The sequence below is a fragment of the Hemicordylus capensis genome, chromosome 5 (assembly GCF_027244095.1).
Source record: "Hemicordylus capensis ecotype Gifberg chromosome 5, rHemCap1.1.pri, whole genome shotgun sequence".
Lineage (NCBI taxonomy): Eukaryota > Metazoa > Chordata > Lepidosauria > Squamata > Cordylidae > Hemicordylus > Hemicordylus capensis.
The window spans coordinates 257755462-257775532 of NC_069661.1; the positions used below are offsets into that span (position 1 = coordinate 257755462).

At 49.4% G+C, this 20071-nt stretch overlaps 2 protein-coding genes and 1 long non-coding RNA gene across 4 annotated transcripts in view; 2 read left to right on the plus strand and 1 right to left on the minus strand.

Moving 5' to 3' along the window:
• LOC128326279 (lithostathine-1-beta-like) overlaps nt 1-9675 on the plus strand; it is a 31537-nt gene extending 21862 nt beyond the window's left edge. The window contains exons 2-5 of the mRNA XM_053252837.1: nt 5692-5821; nt 7036-7185; nt 7529-7640; nt 9355-9675. Coding sequence (XP_053108812.1) covers nt 5692-5821; nt 7036-7185; nt 7529-7640; nt 9355-9425 — 463 coding nt within the window. The 3' untranslated portion in view covers nt 9426-9675. The remainder of the gene's footprint in view (nt 1-5691; nt 5822-7035; nt 7186-7528; nt 7641-9354) is intronic.
• Nucleotides 4293-9371, minus strand: LOC128326281 (uncharacterized). The gene is made up of 2 exons (XR_008307928.1): nt 7117-9371; nt 4293-5014 (listed from the first exon to the last, which is right to left on the minus strand). It is a non-coding gene; the product is annotated as an uncharacterized LOC128326281 (long non-coding RNA).
• Nucleotides 9676-14373: 4698 nt separating the features above from the next.
• Nucleotides 14374-18874, plus strand: LOC128326277 (protein SCO2 homolog, mitochondrial). 2 transcript variants are annotated; one of them, XM_053252836.1, is made up of 2 exons: nt 14374-14564; nt 16448-18874. In XM_053252836.1, exon 2 carries the CDS (start codon nt 16459-16461, stop codon nt 17440-17442), a length of 984 nt encoding a protein of 327 aa, XP_053108811.1. In that variant the 5' UTR covers nt 14374-14564; nt 16448-16458; the 3' UTR covers nt 17443-18874. The 2 variants fall into 2 exon arrangements, with proteins under 2 accessions (XP_053108811.1, XP_053108810.1); XM_053252835.1 differs by lacking the exon at nt 14374-14564 and adding an exon at nt 14571-15042.
• Nucleotides 18875-20071: the final 1197 nt, after the last annotated feature.

A 20071-nucleotide genomic window follows, 5' to 3' on the forward strand; every position in this document is an offset into this window, starting at 1 on the left:
GGAGAACTCATGGACCAAGTTGGAGAAATTTATTGCAAATATTCGAACCACTTTTAGTGATATTCATCTGATTTTGGTGGGGGATTTTAATGCGCGAGTGGGTCCAGATGACACCACTATTTTGGGGAAATATCATCATTTTCCACTTCTTCCCCCAACTCCTCTTTCGCTTTTGGTTAGACAATCAAAAGACACTAGGTGTGATTTTCGGGGATTCAATCTCTTGCTACTGGCCATGAAGGAGGATTTATGGTTGCTTAATGGCTCAGTTCCTTCAGATTTTCTGGCGGAATATACGCATTGGGTGGGGGCCAAACCATCTTTAATTGATTATGTTGCAGTTTCATCCAGTATGTTGTCCAGGGTTTTGAATTTCCAGATTATCCCCAGACTTGAAAGCGATCATCACCCTATGCTTTTGAAGTTTTGGTTGGGTGTTGGCTCAAGAGGTGCAGCTGGACCGGTGGTAGGAGATTTTAGGAACATTAGTTACCGAAGATTGAGGTGGTCTGAGGAACTTGCCACATGAGTTGCTAATGTGCTTGGGTCAGCAGAGGCGTGTAGTTTACGGGAAGCAATTATAACAGGATCTATTGGCTCCCAGAGGTGTTCAATGTTAGATCATTTTTCTTCAGTCTTAGCACTGTTGTGCGCAGTTTTTGTCACCTCAGTATATCCAAGTAAAAATTCAAATCACGCCAAGTCCTTTTCTCATTCCTGGTTTGATCGGGATTGTTGCATTGCCAAAAATAACACACTTAAGGCTTTCTTAACTTATAGAACAGCACCCTCTTTGGAAAATAGGCAAAGGGTGCTCTCGATGAAATCAACCTATAAGAGGTTGCTTAGAGAGAAGAAGGCACAAGCCGTTAACAAAAACCAGCTTAATTTAATTGAGGCTGCTAAGTCTAACAATCAGTCTAAGTTCTGGAGGCTTGTTTCACCTGCCCTGTCGAAAACACCTACACTTCCAGCTTCTGTGATTCCAGCTCAGGTTTGGGAACAACATTTCCTACAGCTTTATAGTAAGGCTGATAATATGGTTTATAATGCTGAACAACTAAATGGAGATACTCTTAGGTGGAACCCAGTCTCCTGTTCAGAGATTGAAAAACTTATTCAGAAATTTAGTAATGGTAAAGCCCCTGGTAGTGATAACATTTCTATTGAGGCTATCAAAGCCAATCTTGATTGGTGGGTCCCCGTTTTAGCCTCGCTATTTACTTATATAGATACAACTGCTAACATACCCGGTGATTGGGGCCTTGCTATAATAATTCCTCTTTATAAAAAAGGTAGGCGTGAGGACCCAGCCAACTATCGTCCCATTAGCTTACTTAATGTTATTAGTAAAATTTACACAAGGCACCTTTTGATAAAACTTCTAGACTGGATTGAGACAAATAACATTTTAGCTATCGAGCAGGCAGGCTTTTGGGAGGGTCGTTCCACCACGGAACATGCTTTTACCCTTCAATTTCTGGCAGAGAAGTATTCTAGGTTCCCAGGTTCAGCACTTTATGTAGCATTCATTGATCTTAAAGCTGCATTTGATTCAGTTTCTAGAGAGAGAGACTGTGGTCTAAACTGGAAGCCCTTGGAATAGATAAAAGATTACTCAAACTTATTGTTAGTCTGCATAAGCATACTTGTTTGAAAGTTCGTTATGGCCCAACTGGACAGTTAACATCGGAAATTCCAACTTTTAGAGGAGTACATCAGGGCAGTATACTTGCTCCTATTCTGTTCAACATCTATGTTAATTCTGTGGTTTCTTGTTTGTCCACCCTCTCTATTCATCCACCAAAGTTAGCCGATAGGCACGTCTCCATATTATTATATGCGGATGACATGGCTATTCTGTCGCAGACACCTGTAGGCCTTAAGCGCGCCCTAAGACTCTTCTCATCATTTTGTAACCAAGAGTCTATTGAAATAAATTATAGTAAGACTAAAGTCTTAGTGTTCGCCAAGCGAGCTAGGCGTTATAATTGGTCCATACAAGGAAACAAGATTGAGCAGGTTAATTCCTTTAAATATCTAGGAATTATGTTTCACTCTGTTGGCTCTAGAAATGCCCATTTTAACTCCATCAGACAATCTGCTCAAATGGTTGTAAATAAGATCAAATCTTATCATTTTACACATGGTGCTGCTTTTATACCTGCGACAGTGAGACTTTATACAGCCAAAGTACTGCCTTTGCTCTTATATGGAGCCCAACTGGGACCTACAAGTAATTTTGCCTTACTGGAGGCTATCCAGACTAAGTTTATTAGATCCATTTTGCAGGTTCCATGTTGTGCTCCGAATGCTGTCATCAGAAGAGAAGTTGGTCTTATTAGGGTGGAATCCTTATACTGCTGCTGTATTTTTCGATTTTGGTTAAAATTGAGTTTTGGACAGGCGGGTTTAGCCTCTTTGGCTATGAATGATGGTTTTAATTCGAGCTGGAAATGAGCTGTGTTGAGCAAATTTTCCTCTTTTGGCCTCTCCATAGAGGATTTGCATACTGTAGGAATTGAGCAAGCCAGGAAGTTAGTTAAGCAACGTGTCCTGGATATAGAAGTTCAACAAGAAGGTGCATGGCTCAAGCAGGGTTTATACTTAGGGAGTCAAGCTATTAATCTTAAACCAGCTAAATATTTTGATGTGGTGCTTGTCCCTAAATTTAGACGAGCCCTCACTTTAGCACGTTTAAATGTTCTTCCTACAGCAGTATTGGATGGCAGGTTCAAGGGAGTTCCGCTATTTTTACGTCTTTGCACATGTGGCAAAGGGGTTATAGAATCCACCTCGCACGTTATTCTTTATTGTGATTTTTATAGGGAACCCCATTTAAGACTTTTATCTCCTATGTTAGACAATTTGCCTGGCCAGTCTGATGAATTTTATTTAAATTATCTTTTAATTAATGAGGACACTGATATTATTTCTGTTATGGCCAAGTTTTGTTATATTATTTGTAAAATACGTACTGGTTTATTGTAAATGTTTGCTAGTCAATGACCGAATAAACTTATAACTAACTAACTAGCTCTCAGTTCATCATTTCAGGCAGTGTCAGCAGTGTCCAGAGAGGGAGAGGAAGGGGGAAACGTTCTATCTGGCAGTCTGCACTGTCTGAAATAATTAGTGCAGAGTTTGCCCGGGCTTTCAGTGGCCTGGGTGTGAGAGGGGGGGGTTCACTCCAGGTTCCTATGGAGCCTGAGCCACGGGGCTCAGCGGCCTTTTCCCATTGGCGGCCTGGGTTCTTTGAACCCGTTCGCCCAATGGTGGCTCCACCCCTGGTTATAACCACATTTGGAGATTCTGGGGGGCAGAAGTTTACTTCATCCCAATTATAGCTGAGCAAGCAAGCGTGTGTGAGAAGAGCAAGTACATTAAAGAGTATATTCAAAAGCAAGCATCGTACATCTAGTGGGTGTAACAGAAACATGGTGGAACAGTGAGAATCAGTGGGACATGGTTATTCCTGAATAACAGTGTCTATAGAAATTATGGCTCGTGGTGTGGGAGCAGATTATGAATGGACTGGAGTATCACTGTATGTCAAAGAAGGGATAGAATCCAACAGTCTAGAAAACCTAAGAAGACCAGAGTCTTCCATAGAAACTCTGGGTGACAATATGAGGCCTGAAAGGAAGTGTGGTACTAGGGATGTGCTATCACCCTCTGGATGAAAACACAGACAGTGACTGGGAGTTGCAGAAGGAAATCAGAGAGCTGTAATAATGGGCAACCTCAATTACCTACACACAGACCAGGTAAGGACACAGTCAGGTAATGACAAAGAGGTCAAATTTCTACATACGCTGAATGACTGTGCCCTAGAACAGTTGATCATGGAACCAACAATAGAGAAGGCAACCTTGGACTTAATCCTGAGTGGTGCACAGGACCTGGTGCGAGATGTCAGTGTGGTGAAACCTTTAGGTAACCGTGACCATAGTGTGATCAAATTCAGCATGTATATGAGGAGAGAATCGCCAAGGAAGTCTAACACAGACACTTTGAGCTTCAGAAGAGGAAAGTTCTCTAAAATGAGGAATGTCGAGGTGAGACTCTTTCAAGATAAGGGGCCTAACCTGTCAGGAACTTGATTTATCCTGATCAGTGCCTCTTATCTTGGAATAAACACCCTGTCAATACCGTAACAGTATTCGGGTATTGTTTAGACAGAAGAGTGTAGGTTCTTTTCCTCTTTTCTACATAACTTTTACTGTCTAACAAAATCCAATACAAACATTAGGCTACAGAGTTTGGATTTTTTTTAAATTAGACTCCTCAGGGAAGAGAAAAACAAATTTACATTGAAAAAGGCTTGCATACAAAGAATAACTTGCCATGACAAAAAAGGTTTGCCTTAAATGGAATGCATAGATGAAAACAGATCTTCTTTGAAATTAAACAATCAATAATAATCCATAATAAATCAAGGCTTGACAAATTCTCTTTCTCTCCTCCTCAGACCCAAAAGGCTAGCTCTAGTATGCATTAAAAAGTTGCTCTTAAAGTATCTTGGCTTCTCCTGGCTTCTCTGAAACATTTCTGTTCTTTTAGGAAGGCTGGCTCTATCTTTGCTTTCTAAAAGTAACTTTAAAGATTTCACAAGTCTTTAGACAGTACAGCCTTTAGGATGGGTGTTTGAAAAATGAAGTCAGCTCATGATTCTAAGTTGCTTCTCTCTGTCTGTGTGCCTCAGAGCACCTCAATAATAATGGAAAGCTACCATTATTAGCTACTATTAGCTCAACAACCCCTCCTAATTCAAAACAATCATTTTGTTTATATTATTCAGTCTGCATAATGTTGTCTGTAAGTGGAGACAGAACTACTGTTTTGCTTATTCACATTATTCCTCCTAGTAAAAGTCAGACTGGTCCTTCATCAGTAGCCTTGAGTCTTCATCAGTAGCCTGGAGTCATGCAGTAGCCTTGAAGCCTCAGTCCTTCCAAGCGTCTGATCACTCCCTCCCTTTTTGTATTTTCCCACGGTTAATGTTTGAGCAAAACTGGAATGATACAAGACAAAGTTAGATTTTTGTTTTGGAACGGTGCTTCCCCCTGCTGGCGGATTAGCACAAGGCAGCCGAGAAGGTACAAAAAAAAATTTCATGTCACCGCCCCACCCACCCCGTGACTCCATTGGCCGAAATGGAGCTGGAGGAGGGGGCAGAGAAATACATTTCAAGGAGAACATGGACAGTCCTGCCTTGAAAACACGTTGCAATGGACAGAAAATCTGAATGGCCACCAGCCTACAACAAAGCATTGAATACCACTTTACTCTCGGTTTTAAACCGTTGCACTATTCCATCACACTTTGCAACACTTTACCCATTGCAAATCTTGTAGTCTGGAAAATTCCCAGGGGACCTTCATGGAATGGAACTTGCTCCTAAGTAAACATTACAGAAGGATCTTGGCCATTGATAAAAGCACGATATTGTGCCCTGTGGAACTTCCAGTTTCAATTCCAGTTCCAGCTGCAGAAAAGCAACGCCTCAGCAGTGTTAAAGGGCCCCAGTGTGGATACAGCCCCTGCTTTTAAAAGGCCCACTTAGGTGGAGGGCCAAAAAGAAAAAAGATCACAAGTGTCCATTGAAACACCAGGCGGGTGGCATTCTGTGCAAGGGAGTCCCTCAGGTGCTGCCTCCCTCCCTCAGCCCTCCTGCCTCCCATCTTGTAGGTGTTCCGGACAAAGTTACCCCGGGCCTGGCCAAGTCTCGCTGCCCTTCCGATCCTACTCCTACCGTGAAGGGGTGCGGTGGTACTGCTTCGAGATCAATACTGATCTAGTCACTTTTGATGAGGCAGAGGTGAGTCACCCAGGCCAGGACTGGCTGCTGGCCAGCAACAGGATAACATGCTGAATACTATTATTCCTTTAAATATTTTTTAAAAATTATCTGCTATGTTGGTTGCATAATGCTCACGGCCTCAGGAGGGGAGCACACTTCCTGGAACAATTCCACAGGAAATCCCGCCAGGAAAAATTGTGGTGCTGACGAAGTGTCAGCTGGAGCTTTCCTAGACACTACTGTGAGGCTTTACTAAAAGTTTGAAGTTGTCCCCAAAACAAGACACAAAAAGTGGATTTTTTAACCCCGGATGTAAATCGGGCTATATTCTAATGTGCAATGAAAAACCCAAATTGTGTGTGAAGTGCTCCCTGATAATTCACAGGGACTTTGGGGTAAATTTGGCCAATATGTGAATGCACACCGAGGGGATGCCAACTAAAAGCCAGGTGTGAAAAACTCTCTGTCCCTTTGCTGCCCTCTCTACTGGGCGTTTCCCAGATTACACACTGCAACGTACTCACACCATATCCTCTAAGTGCCCCTCTATATCGCCTGTGTTTCCACATCGGTGTCGCTACATTGTCAGCAGGGTTCGTTCACATTTCCTATTCCTTGATTCAAATATTAATGATGTGTTTTTGCCCTACAACATTGTAAATGCTCTGCAGGAAAGTAGCTGTATTTTTCCATTGTAGGAAGCCTTGCCCCACATTTTATTCATTTTCACATTTTTCAGTATGGACAGTTCTTTGCCCCTTCCCGTGCTTGCTTCCTCCGTCCCCTCACCTCAGGGGGGGGGGGAACAGTCAGGGATAAATCTCGGTTTCCCCCTCCTTTCCTCCCACAGATCCCAAACCACACACCTCCCTCCTCCTCCTCTTGCTTCCAACATAACTTGAAATTCTCAACAAAGAAGGGGAGGGGGAGCTGTCCGCCATGGAAGTTTCTGCCTACAACCATGCAGATGCTCTTCCACTGACCTATTGCCGCCCCCGCCCCCCCACCGAGGGCAAGATCATACAATGCTAACATGTAATTTCCCATCCAAATATGAACCAGTGTGGACCCTGCTTAGCAAAAGGGAGAATTAATGCTTGCTACCACAAGACCATCTCTCATCCCTCCCTATACTAGGATGACATGGGAAATGAGTAGCACCTGCTAAGAAACAGGGTCAGGTGCAGAGGGGGTTTCTTCATGGGCTGTCTGTGACTCCTATCTCCAAACAGGCCCTCTGCCAGGTAAACAGGAACGGTGGCCACTTAGCTTCCATTAGAAGTGAGACCCTGGTGCGACGCATTGGTGCTTACCTGTCTCAAGCAAACATGGACGAGAATTCTGTGTGGATTGGGCTGCAGAGGACGCCAACCGTGAACATGGTGAGAATTCACTCCACATGGTTCCTGCATGGCACATGGACTCAGTGGCTGCCTCACCAGAACCCTTGTGGCCTGCACTGGAATTCCTTTGAGAAGCACTGATTCCGTCAAACCTTAGAATATAATTGCATCCATAACAAGGAATGGGGAAAAGGGAATGAGAAGACCATGCATTACCATCTTTGCATGCAATCTTTAAGTAGAGAACTTGTTTCAGTTCTAGTTGGGATTCCAATGTAAAGGATACTGCGGGTGGGACATTTGTCCATCAGGTTTCCTCCCTTTCGTAGCATCTGGCTCCCTATACTTACTGACTGGCATCATTCCTTTATCTGCTCCACAGCAGCGTGACTGGCGATGGACTGATGGCACACCATTTGGGTACAGCAACTGGTTGGGTGGGAAACCAAGCAATGTTGGTGGGAAGCACTGCGTGGTCCTCACACCTGGGTCAGGTAAGAGGGGGAAACCGTCAGGCCTCTGGCATTGAGGACAGAGACCAATGCAGTGCCGGGGGCATATGTGACTGGGGAGGGTACCTCAAGGGGCTCTGGAGGGGTCCAATCCCATTTGAAGAGCACAGAGAGGGCAAGTGAGATGTATGTTGGAGCCTACTGTTGGCTACCACCAGCAGGCCACCCCCATTCTGTGCATATGCATGGTCAATCAACAGGCACCAGAGTGAAGGGGAAACTGGTAGTGCAGTCCCCACAATTCTAGTTCCTGATGTGGCTCAGGGACAGGCTGAAGTTAGAGAGGGAGAGAAGCAGTCCCAAGGCTACTAAAGAAATGTAAGCTTTATTGTAAGAAAACAGAAACGTAACTGGAGCATCTGAGCAACCAGAGTTCAAAGCACAATTCTCGCTTTCTCTGATGTTGGATGCATGTGATTTGGCTTCTATTTCACATAACCAATTAAAAACAACAGTTTCAACTGGCAAGGGAGAGAAGCAGACATAGATGAAAACAGGGAGCGAGGAAAGGGAGAAAAGTGGAATCCAGGCAAGGGACGTGGGGACGGCGGGGAAGGATAGGAATCAAGCAGCCCAGACAAGTGGGGGCAGGGGAAGGATTCCAGGTGGAAAGAATTTCCAGAAAGGCAAAAGGAGCTGCATAATTACCCTGTCTAGGCTTCAGCAATCAGACATGGAATCCCGGTTTGAGTCACTCAGGCTGGCAAGGTTAGGCAGCAGGCATATCGGATCTGGCCCGGATGATGGTGTCATAGGATGCTTGCTTCGCATGCCAACAATGCAGATATGCCAAACAAGTTCTCTCTACTCATTCATTTCATTCATTTATTCTATTTCTATATCTCAGTTCTCTCTACGAGAACTGACCTCTGTCAATACTCAAGAGTTAGAAAGACAGTCAGATGGAGTAAGTTGCTTTCCTTACTTCTCTCTGCCATATTGCCAAAAGACAACCTCTCTTATAGGGTGCAGTTCATAGATTGGCCCTACAGCTTTCAGACAGATGTTCCATGCAGCCAGTCAAGCCTGGTACTGTAAACAGTTTTCCTTAGAGTCAGCATATGCACTTCTGGCCATCCCCTTCTTTGCCTACATGAGGCTATTATCAATAAAACTCTGTCTCCAAAGAAACATGTAAATAGCTTACACAGGCACCTCAGTGTCTATGTCTGGATCAGGACAAGCAGTATTGAGGAAAGAGCAAAGGGAGGGGTGGGTACCACATAAGAACACTGGATCATGGTTAAGTGGTTAGTATTGTTTCCTCTTACCTCGCACCTTCAATATTGTTTAGCAAGCAATTCCACTGTAGCACAATCCTATTCAGACAGATAGATAAAAAACTGTACTTTCAGCATTACAATAGAACAACAAAATGCTGGCAAGAAATGCATCATATTGTTCAAGGCAGTTAGCAATTATCAAAGAAGAACGTGTATGTTAATTTCCCCCTTTTCTCTGGGTGACTTGTTCACCTAAGTTCCAGTCATGCCTCTAACCAAAGAGTCCCTTCCCTTGTAGGAATCCAAGGGATTGGCACAGGCCTTAATCTGTCTATTTGGGGGACCCTTGAAAGTAATATCCCATTGGATCCCCTGCACCTAACACTACACATGATTCCCTCAAATCTGACCAGCTAGCTAAAGTCATTCTCCATGCCCAGCTGACATTCCTCTGTCTCTCCTTTGGCTTTCAGGGTATAAGAGCTGGGATGATGCTACCTGCAGCCTTACCAAACCTTTTCTCTGCAAGTGGAGAGCCAGTTAGGCCTCCTATCGGGGCTCTCTATGAGCCAGAGGAGCTCAGAGATCCTGTTTGGAAGGAAATGATGGCGGCGGAAAGGAAGCCTTTCCTCCTGCACCTTCTGAGACTCTTCTCCACATGAGGAAGCCTCTTCACCAGAGCCCTGGAGTCCATCTGGGCATCAGGAGTTCTCTTCTAAATGTCACTTTAACCTTCCCTGTCTATCTTTCTGGAGAATGTGCTTCTTTCCTTGGTAATAAACTCAGCTAGAGGCTCCCGTTCTCCTGGGTCTTTCCTTCCACCCCACAACAGGCAGCACATCTGTCTTCAAACATCTGAAGAGCTGTCATGCAGCAGGGAGTGGAGGAGACCTGTTGCTCCTGAGAACAGGAATAGAACGGATGAGCTGGTATTATGAGGATTTAGGCTAGACACAAGGAGGTGTTTCCTAACTAGTAAGAGCTCCTTGACTGTAGAAGAGTTTGCCTCGTACAATGATGGGTTTCCCATTCACTGGAGGATTTCAGAAAGAGGGTGGATGGCCATCTCTTGGGGAAGCTGCAGCAGATTCCCAAACTGAGCGGTGGTGGGGGGGGGATAGGCAGGGTTGGACCAGTCGTTGCCCAAGCTCCCTTCCAAGTATAACATTCCATGATTTTATGCCCCTCTTCCAATGAGTCCCACTAGAGTCCTCCATCATTATAAAAAGAATAACTGTATGTGTTGATCAGAAAAGGGCAGTCAGCCTGAGGTTTCGTTGCAGAGAAATTACTTATCCTCTATAAGTCATCTTCAAAAAACCCTTTATTGTGCCAAAATAAGTTGATACTCATAAATAAAATGTTACAGCACACACACCATCATCAGTTAAACAAAAATGCATAGAAAACACCAACATATCCACGTATCCTCTAAAAGTAATCATACAGGAAGCAACTTTAACTGAGAAACAAGAGTTTGATATTTGTTACTAACTAAAGCATAGACTAAGAAAACAAATAAACAGACTAACAGTCTCTTATGCAGAGAGAGGAAGAACCTCTTAGTCTGAAATTCAAGACAGAGGCCGCATTCAGACGTAATGTGAAACCAGTTAAAGGTGGCAGAGGTTGGGACTCTGTTATGTCCAAATACATGCAATCTAAGTTTTACAGCAAAAGTTTCCTGTGGTTTGCATTTCCAAACGCCAATTGGAACCTTTGGTTTGTAGTAACTTTCTCCTCCCCAAACCGAGGTTTGGCGGCGGCAACATTATGTCCCAACGTGGATGCTGCCATAACTGCAGTTTCATTCACTTTCTGGAGCCACAATCATCGAGACGGCAGCACAGATCCACCCAGGATCATGCCCGCTCCATGCCTGCAGTGCTTCTCACTGACCACCTCTTTGAGCACTCGCCTGCCCCCTGTCTCCGATCCAACAAAGCCGTTACCCAGCAATAGGGACACCGCCACATCCCATCCCAAGCTTGTCAGCCTATCAAATGGCAAAGTCACATGGAGCATTCCCTCTTCCCAATCTGTCCTTTGCTCCCCGCTACTGGTAAGCTGGAGGAAAAGGGGATGGGATGACAGGATGGGCACTAAGTGCTTTGCTTCCTTGCCATGAAGCAACAAAGATGTATGTGCACAAGCGCTCAAGGTGGCGGGGCACCCCATCACAGCGCTGGGAGTGGAACAAATGGTTGGGGGGGGGTACCCGGGGTTGAGTTTAAAAGGCAGCTCCAACCAGGGATTCTTGAATGGCAAAGGTCTACTTTTTGTACAATGATGTTGGGGAAGGGGGAACCAGCCCCTTCCTCTTGGGTGTACCTGTGTGGTCCCTTGGCTTGCTGGCTGGCTGGCTGATTTATTTTAGTAAGTAAGTAAGTAAGATTTATATGCTGCCCAAAACTTATGTCTCTGGGAAGTTACTTTTTTATTTTATTTTATTTTATTTTTATACCACCCTTCCAAAATGGTTGAGGGCAGTTTACAATTAAAACAAACCATTAAAACAATAAAGAGCTAATACATAAATTAAAAACAATTTCACAACAATTAACAATTTAAAAACATTTTAAAACATAAATTAAACAATTGCAATAATTAAGAACCCTGAAACCAGGTTAAAGTATTAAAACCAATTTTAAAACCCTGGAAAGCCAGGCCAAACAAATACGTTTTAAGGGCTCTCCTGAAGGCTAATAGAGAATTCAAATTACAGATTTCCGCAGGGTGCGCATTCCACAGCCCTGGAGCAGCTATAGAGAAGGCCCGCCTCCGAGTCGCCACCAGACATACTGGTAGGAACTGAAGACGGACCTCCTCAGATGACCTTGATGTGCAGTGGGGATCACGCAGAAGAAGGCGCTCTCTAAGGTAACTTGGGCCTAAGCCGTTCAGGGCTTTAACGGTAATAACCAGCACTTTGTATTTTGCCCGGAAACGTATCAGCAGCCAGTGCAATTGTTTCAGAATAGGCGTAATATGGTCTCTCCAGGTTGCCCCAGAGACCAATCTGGCTGCCACATTCAGAACTAATTGAAGTTTCTGAACTACGTACAAAGGCAGCCCCACATAGAGCGCATTGCAATAGTCAAGCTGGGAGGTTACCAGCTGGTGCACCACTGTTGTGAGGTCATCCTCCTCAAGGAATGGATGGGCGCAGCTGTCGAATCAGCCGAAGCTGATAGAAAGCACTCCTGGCCATGACCTTCACCTGAGAAACCAGGGTGGAGTACTTCTGGGCCCAGAAGTACTCCCAAGCTGCACACCTGCTCCTTCTGGGGGGATGTAACCCCATCCAGCACAGGAAGATCTAACTCACTCCTCAGATTCTGAGCTCCCACAATGAGCACCTCCATCTTGCTTGAATTCAGCTTCAATTTGTTATCCCTCATCCAGCCCATTACTGCCTGTAGGCAGGCATTTAGATAATGAGTGCCATTTCCTGAAGATGAAAGGGAGAAGTAGAGTTGGGTGTCATCAGCATACTGATAACACCCAGCACCAAATCTCCTGATGACCTCATCCAGCGGTTTCATGTAGATATTGAAAAGCACTGGTGACAGAATGGAGCCCTGAGGTACTCCATATAACAGCTCCAGCTTTGAGGAACGACTGTCATCAAGCTCCACCATCTGGGATCGACTCGAGAGATAGAAATGGAACCACTGCAAAGCAGTGCCTCCTATTCCCAACTCCCCCAGGCGACCCAGAATGATACCATGGTCGGTGGTATCGAACGCCTCCAAAAAATCCACGAGGACCAACAGAGTCACACTCCGTCTGTGGATTCCCCGGTAAAGGTCATCCATCAGGCCGACCAAGGCTGTCTCAAGCCCATAGCCAGCCCTAAAGCCAGTTTGATATGGGTCTAGATAATCAGCTTCCTCCCAAACCGCCTGGAGCTGGTCGACTACCACTTATGTACTTATGAGAAGGGCCAGGCAGCCAGTTCAGCACTGCCAACACTGAGAGGGGAGATCCCTCATATATGATGGTTATGGATGCTGATCCTGATCACAACTCACGAGAAGACTCATCTGTGGGGACAGGGGTGTTGGGCAGAATCCCTAATAATGTATGATGACAGTCCCCCTTCTCCCACTGATCACCCTCTCAGAAGAGTGTCAGGCCACGGGAGCCAAATAGCAAATGCCGCCTAGACAGGTCGCTCTATATAAGAAAGCCACAGAGACGGGTACCCCGCCCACAACTCTCCCTGTCTCGGCGACTGCCCCCAAGAAGCTGTCAAAGCAGGCCGTCATCCGGTCTGTCTTCCCATCCCAACACGCCCACCTTTGTTCGTGCCCAGGATGGTGACTCTGCTCTCCGGGGGCTCCACTCTTCCCTGATACCCCGCGGCAACAGATCTGCATACAGTGGATGAGAGTAAAGAGCTGCCCCTGGTCCCCGTGTTTCCCCAGTCCGCACACGCAGCAGTGCTCTGACACATGGAGAATCAAAACCTCCTTTAGGTGCGTGAAAGGCTTCTCTGGAAAGGAGAAGAAGCCGTGCAAAGGTTCTATCGTTAATCAGAACGCTCCTTTCTGCGTTCTTTTCGGTGTTCCACCACGTGGCTCACCGGTCTGCTGCTTATTCCTGGCTTCTCCCCATCTGAGGAAAGCAACGGCTCCCCGGCAACCTCCTGAGGGGCTTCTTCCTCAGCATCCTGCAGCAGGGTCCCCTCAGGGGGCTGTGAATTAGGCCATTCCTCCTCGAAATCTTCTGAGTCAGACCACTGCCGGACAACCGTTCCACTTTCTCCTTCCCTTTTCCTTTCTCACTCCATCCTCCACTCTTTCTACAGGATCCCCAACGGAGACAAACTTCCAAACAACAAAGCACAAACGATAACTAGATAGAATACAAGAGGGGCTACGGGCCACAACCCCCCTTCAATCCCTGCGCTCTTGCAGAGACTCACAAGGATCAGAGCTGGCCTTTGCAAGGCGTGTGAGGAGAGAAGGCTGCTGGCAACCCCCCCCCCCCCTTTCTGGTCCCCTGCAAGCCGGCTTTTAACCAGCTTAAATGTTTGGGGGGGGGGAATCAAAAATAGTGGGTGGGTGGGAGCGGCTTCTCTGGCCTTTTAAAAAGGCCAGATAACATTCAGCCAACATCTAGTTATTTCAACATTCAGACAATACTGAAGCAACATCCAGTTATTTAACAAGCAGCTATAGGCCACCTCCAGCCTCAAAGGCAGGATGCCTAGCCGTTGTGGACTACAACTCCCACAATCCCCAAGCAAAGGCCATTGCGGCTGGGGGTGCTGGGAGTCGTAGTCAACAGCGCCTGGGAATCCCTGTCCGAGGGCGCACGGGAGAGGACCCCTTGCTGCTGTGCTGAGCGGGCGCTTTCGTGAGCTCTGCCTGCAGAACCCAGCTGTGCCCGGACTGACTCTCCAGCCCGGCGGGGGCGGGAGCAGGCGGGGGGGGGGTCTCCTTCGGCAGCCCTAACGCGAAGCAACGGCGAGGGGGAAGAAGAGGAAGACTTCGCAGTCGAGCAGCAGCCAGCCAGGCGGCCGGCGGGGCTGGGGCGCCCCCTCCCGGCCACTCCGGGGAACAGCGGCGCCCGGACGCCCCGCCCTCGCTCTCAGCCGGCGGGGGAGAGGAAGAGAAGACGGACCGCAGAGCGCATGCGTCTCTTACCGGCGAGGAGGAAACCCGGAAGGGAGGAGGCAAGAGCACGTGGCCGGGGGGAGGGGGCGATCGTGCGCCCGCCCACGCACCGGGGCCTGGCCGGCGGTGCCCCCCCCACCCAGGGGAGAGGGGCCAAGAGGGGGGTGGCCGGGCCGTGGGTGGGCGTGTGGCTGCTGGAGACCCCGGGGGGAGAGGCGGCGGGCTCGGGGCTGGCTGCCGCTCTCCCCGCCCCCCCATCGCCACCCCTGGGAGGCCCGGGAGCAGCAGCAGCAGCAGCAGCGTCGGGCGGCCTCCCCTCGGTCCCGCCGCTGTTCGCAGCAAGGGCTGCTGCCTCGCAAGTTTGCCTTGCGAGTTGCATGATGGCTTGCTGCCGCCGCCGCCCGGGATTCGAGCTGGGACCTCTGCAGGCAGCGCTGCATCGAGCCGCCGTGCTGGTTGCAGGACTGAGGAGAGCCGGTCCTCCTGTGGTCAAGGGAAGTTGTGCCCTCGAGTCGCTCAGCCCGGTGGCTGTCTTGGGTAGGCTCCAGGAGGGGTTGACAGCTATTGCCTCCTCCTGCGCAGTATGGGATGATGATGCCCAGTATCTGCATCTTCCTCTACTGCTGCTGCCCAGTATCGGGGTTTTCCCCGTAGTCTGGGAAACAGGCCAGCAGGGATGAGAACCAGCAACCTCTGGCTGGCTACGCAACTCATTTTCTCGCTGTGCAATTAGGTGGCTGGTCTTGTGGTAGCAAACACAAATTGTCCCCTTTGCTAAGCAGGGTCTGACCTGGTTGCATTTGAATGGGAGGCAACACAGCCCTCCGACTAGTGGAACTCTCTGCCACAGGATGTAGTGACAGCCAGCAACCTGGATGGCTTTAAGAGGGGTTTGGATAACTTCATGGAGGAGAGGTCCATCAATGGCTACTAGTCAGAGGGCTACAGGCCACCTCCAGTCTCAAAAGGCAGGATGGCTCTGAGAACCAGTTGCAGGGGAGTAATGGCAGGAGAGAGGGCACGCCCTCAACTCCTGCCTGTGGCTTCCAGCAGCATCTGGTGGGCCACTGTGAGAAACAGGATGCTGGACTCGATGGACCTTTGGGGGCCTGATCCAGCAGGGCTGTTCTTATGGATAGACCCACTCTGGCAAGAGCGCCTGGCTGCCTGCTTGCAAGCAGAAGGTTCCAAGTTCCCTCCCTGGCTGCATCTCCAAGATAGGGCTGAGAGAGATTCCTGCCTGCAACCTTGCAGAAGTTGCGGCCAGTTTGTGCAGACCAGGGCTGCTCAACTTTGGCCCTCCTGCAGATGTTGGCCTACAACTCCCATAATCCCTGGCTATTGGCCACTGTGGCTGGGGATTATGAGAGTTGTAGTCCAAAAACAGCTGGGGGGCCTAAACTGAGCAGCCTGTAGACAATACTGAGCGAGATGGACCAAAGGGCTGACTCAGTAGAAGGCCGCTTCCTGTGTCCCAGGTGTTCTGCCACTGAGCTGCAGGCCCATCCCCAGGCTGAGGCACGGCTAGTTGGCACTCTCCCTTTGGAAACGGGAAGGTAGCAGGACATCTGAGCTGAAGGTTCCCTTCCAGTTCTTTTGCAGAAGGCTCCTGCGTCGCCCTCTTCAGCCCTGTACTTGCAGCCGGTTTTATGATCTCCTCATGTGCTCCCTCAGAAACACCGTTTGCCCCTTAAAGACATTTTTGAACACTCGGCCAAAAGGAAGAGCCCAGAGCAACGTGACCCCTCACTGCATTGGTTTTTATTTATTTAATGTATATATTGCCTGACTTCAAAGACTCTAGTTGGTTGGGGTCTGGTTGACCCCAACGAAGGCACATTCTCTTAATGCTGCTGTCAGTTTGGCAGGAGGCGTGGGATTTGGGGACAGCAAGTCATCTCGCCGGACCCAGTAGGGATCTTCTGTGCTTTTCTCCTTCTAGGTCCTGCCAAGATGCTCCGATCCTTTGGCAGCCTGAGCGCTCGGCGTGTGGTCTCGTGTGCTGCCCACCACCGCAGTCTCTGGGGAGGATCCCAGGCGATCCATGGACCAGCCAGCGGCCACCTCCAGCCTGCCCGCCCGCACCATCTTGCACGTCCAGCAGGTGGCGTGGGCTGGCAACTGCCTGTGTTGATGGCCAGGGAAGTGGGCAGGGTTGCCATTTCTGACCCCATTTGCCCAGCAGCCCAGGGCATCCTCACTGGAGCGAGAAGGGCCTTGTCCTATGGCAGGACCAAGGGGCACAGGGCTGGCTGGAGGTCTCTCTCTCAGGGGACCCCGCAGAACTCCAGTCCACAGATCCGCCTGAGGACCCGGCTGCTCATCGCCTTCCTCTTTGGGGGTGGGGTCCTGGCAGCCTGGCTGTATCTGCGAGCAGAGAAAGCCCAGAGGGAGAAATGGAGGCGCCTTGAGGAGCTGAAGAAGGTGGCCATCGGGCAGGGGGATTTCCACTTGGTGGACCACAGGGGGCAGCCCCGCTCCAAGGCCGACTTGAAAGGCAGCTGGGTCTTGCTCTACTTCGGCTTCACTCACTGCCCCGATATCTGCCCGGACGAGCTGGAGAAGATGAGCCGGGTGGTGGAGCTGCTGGACCAGGAAGGGCACCTCCCTCGCGTCCAGCCTGTCTTTGTCACCGTCGACCCCGAGCGCGACGACGTGGAGGCCCTTGCCAAGTACGTGCGGGAGTTCCACCCACGGCTCCTGGGGCTGACGGGCACCCCCGAGCAGGTGCGCGAAGCTGGCCGGGCCTACCGCGTCTACTACAGCGCCGGGCCCAGAGACGAGGACGACGACTACATCGTGGACCACACGGTGATCATCTACCTGCTCAGCCCAGACGGGCTCTTCCTGGACTACTACAACCGCAGCAAGACAGAAGCCCAGATGGCCGAGAGCATCAAGGGCCACATGGCCACCTACAGGAGTCTCTTTGGCTGAGCTGGGCTGGCCTGCACCCCATGTGGGCGCTGCCTGAGGCCTGGGCAGCAGCAGCAGCAGCACATGGAGGCCCTCTGCCCCACACTGTCCTCTCCTGCTCCCACTTGCTCCCCATGTCCCAGTGCAGGCGCTTAGCAGCAGCAGCCGCCGTGAAGGCTGGCAGGTGGCTAGTTGGCCAAACCAGCAAATAAGCAGGGGAGCTTGCAAATGGACCGCCTGCTCCTCCCAGGGTGAACAGCCAAGTCTGGTCTCCTTCTTCCCCCTGCTCCTTAGTGCCTTTCAACTGCACTCAGCGCTCCTGAGGAGGAGCCCCAGGCCAGGGGACTGCCAACAGAGGTGCCGCTGCCTCTGCTTCCTGCCGGCTCAAGCTGCTCCTCTCTCTGCTGCCACTCCTGGGAGCTGTGCTGCCTGCAGGCTGGCCATTCACCAGGTAGGGCTGTGAGGTTAACCAAGAGCCATGCCGCAGGCAGCCTGCAGGCGGCACAGCTCTTGGTCGGGTGGAAGAGAGGGGAGGGACCCCAGCTGCTGCTGCCAGGAAGCAGAGGCCGTGGCAGCTCCTTTGGTGCCCCCTGGCTTGTTAGGACCAGCCGCTCCTCTGGAGGGATGTGCAACCCCCCCCCCCCCGGCTCTAGAGGGGGTGCAGCAGCCTCCACCTTGAAGCCTGAGCAGTTGAGTGTGGGCACAAGACCGCCTGACCCCTCCCACGTGGGAAATGGGGCACCAAAGGAAGCAGGGCCATCTTTGCGTGGCTGCTGGTGGTGGGGAGGCTCCATATGCTTGGTCTCCCATGCACGAGGGCAGCAGCAGGCTGCTTACAGAAAGGGTGAAAATACTGGAGCAGCTTGCAGTGGGCGCAGCAGAGCATATTTAAAGAAGTGGGGTGCAGGGTGAGGTCCCTTAAACCACCGTTAGCATGAGATCCAGGAGAGAAGCTCCTTGCTGGATCCCAGTCTCCCAAGAAGCCAGCATGGCCTTTGGCTCAGCAGAGGGCAGCACCAGGAAGCAGAAGCCCCTGTGGCAACCTTGTGCTAGGACTTGCCCGGGTGGGCCTGGGGGCAGGGCCTTCTGGTTGCAGTTGCGGCTGCTGTGGTTCCCTCTAGGGTCCCTGAGCCCACAGCTTTGCCCAGGGATGTGGTGCACATGTGGGGAAATGACCCCCACCCAAGCCGGTAGAAGGGAACAGGCTGGCAGCCCTGGCCTTGAAAACCACTGGAAACTGTGGAAGGGCTGCCAAACTGGGCCTGCCTTCTCAGACACTATTGCTTGGCTCAGCCTCCACTGGGTACACCTTCCTGGTATGCCCAGCTCTTCTGAGGGATGGACTATTTATATTTGTGGTCATTAAAAAAATAAAAAGTGTGGTAGTAAGTTCCACAGGCTGTGTTAAATGAGAACAAATGCTATAAATCGTATTGCACAAGGCAGATGCACATTTCCTTTTGTTTTTGGAAGTGTTCTTTTCTCACTGCTTTTTGCACCTATCAGTTTTGTATGTTTTACACACACACACACACACACACACACACACAGTGTTTTAGAGCCCTGCTGGAGTCCTTCCAGCAGCAGCTGTATGCGGGGTATCTTATTTGCATAGTTCTAGAATGTCTAATTTTCCTTGTTGAGGACCTGCTGACCCTTCCCAGAGACTCTGTCTGCAGAAAAAGCTATAGGGTCCCAAAAAGGATACTGATGGAAAAACAGCCCCAAAATATAATCATCTCAATCTGCTCAAATTTATCTTAATCAGAAATATAGATAAAATTATAAACTGAATGTAGATCCACAAACCATAACTCTACTATGCAAAAAAATGTGTAGCATATGGCCTGTACTAACAAATACATATGGAATAGCTGGGTTGTATTTATTTATCCTATTTGTACACCACCCCGAACTTTTGTCTCTGGGCAGTTTAGAACAACATAAAACAAGTTAAAATAGCAAAAAACCCTTAAATTTAAAATCAGTCTAGTTAAAAAGCTTGGGTGGAAACTCAGTGTGTATTTAAGGACTTTTGGAAAGCTGTCAGAGATGAGGTTCTTTTTTCAGCAGGAAGTGCATTCCAATCTCAATTTGGCAACAGAGAAGGCCCATCCCTGAGTAGCCACCAGGCGAGCTGGTGGCAACTGCAGGCATTTCCAGAGACACCCCTGCAGGGAAGGCTGAATAGCCACAAGGAGGCTTGCCCACCCTTTGTGGGCCCCTCCGTGGGGCTCCCCAGAACCCAGCCTGAAGCCCCCAGTGGGCTCTCTCAGGCTCCCTGCTTGGGCCTGCTGAGTGACGGTGCTGGCTGAAGTGCAGCCCAGGAGCCACTGAGACAAGGGGAGGAAACTTGCAATGGAGAATCCTACCGGACATGCATCAGGCCCAGTGGCAGAGCCTGTCCTCTGCTCTCCCTGGTCCACGAGCTCTTTTCTCTTCCCAGCACACCTGCACAGTATGGATGCTATGCCAGTGAGACAGCTGGAATCCGGGCCTTGCAGCAGCTCAGAAGATGGGTGCATTTGAGTCACTGCCTGGACATCTGCAAGTTTGCTTGCTGCAGCAGCAGCTGCCTGCCCTTTGGCTTGCCAGGGAAGACCTGAAAAATGCTGGAGACACACCTCACCCTTACAGCAGAATGAGTAGA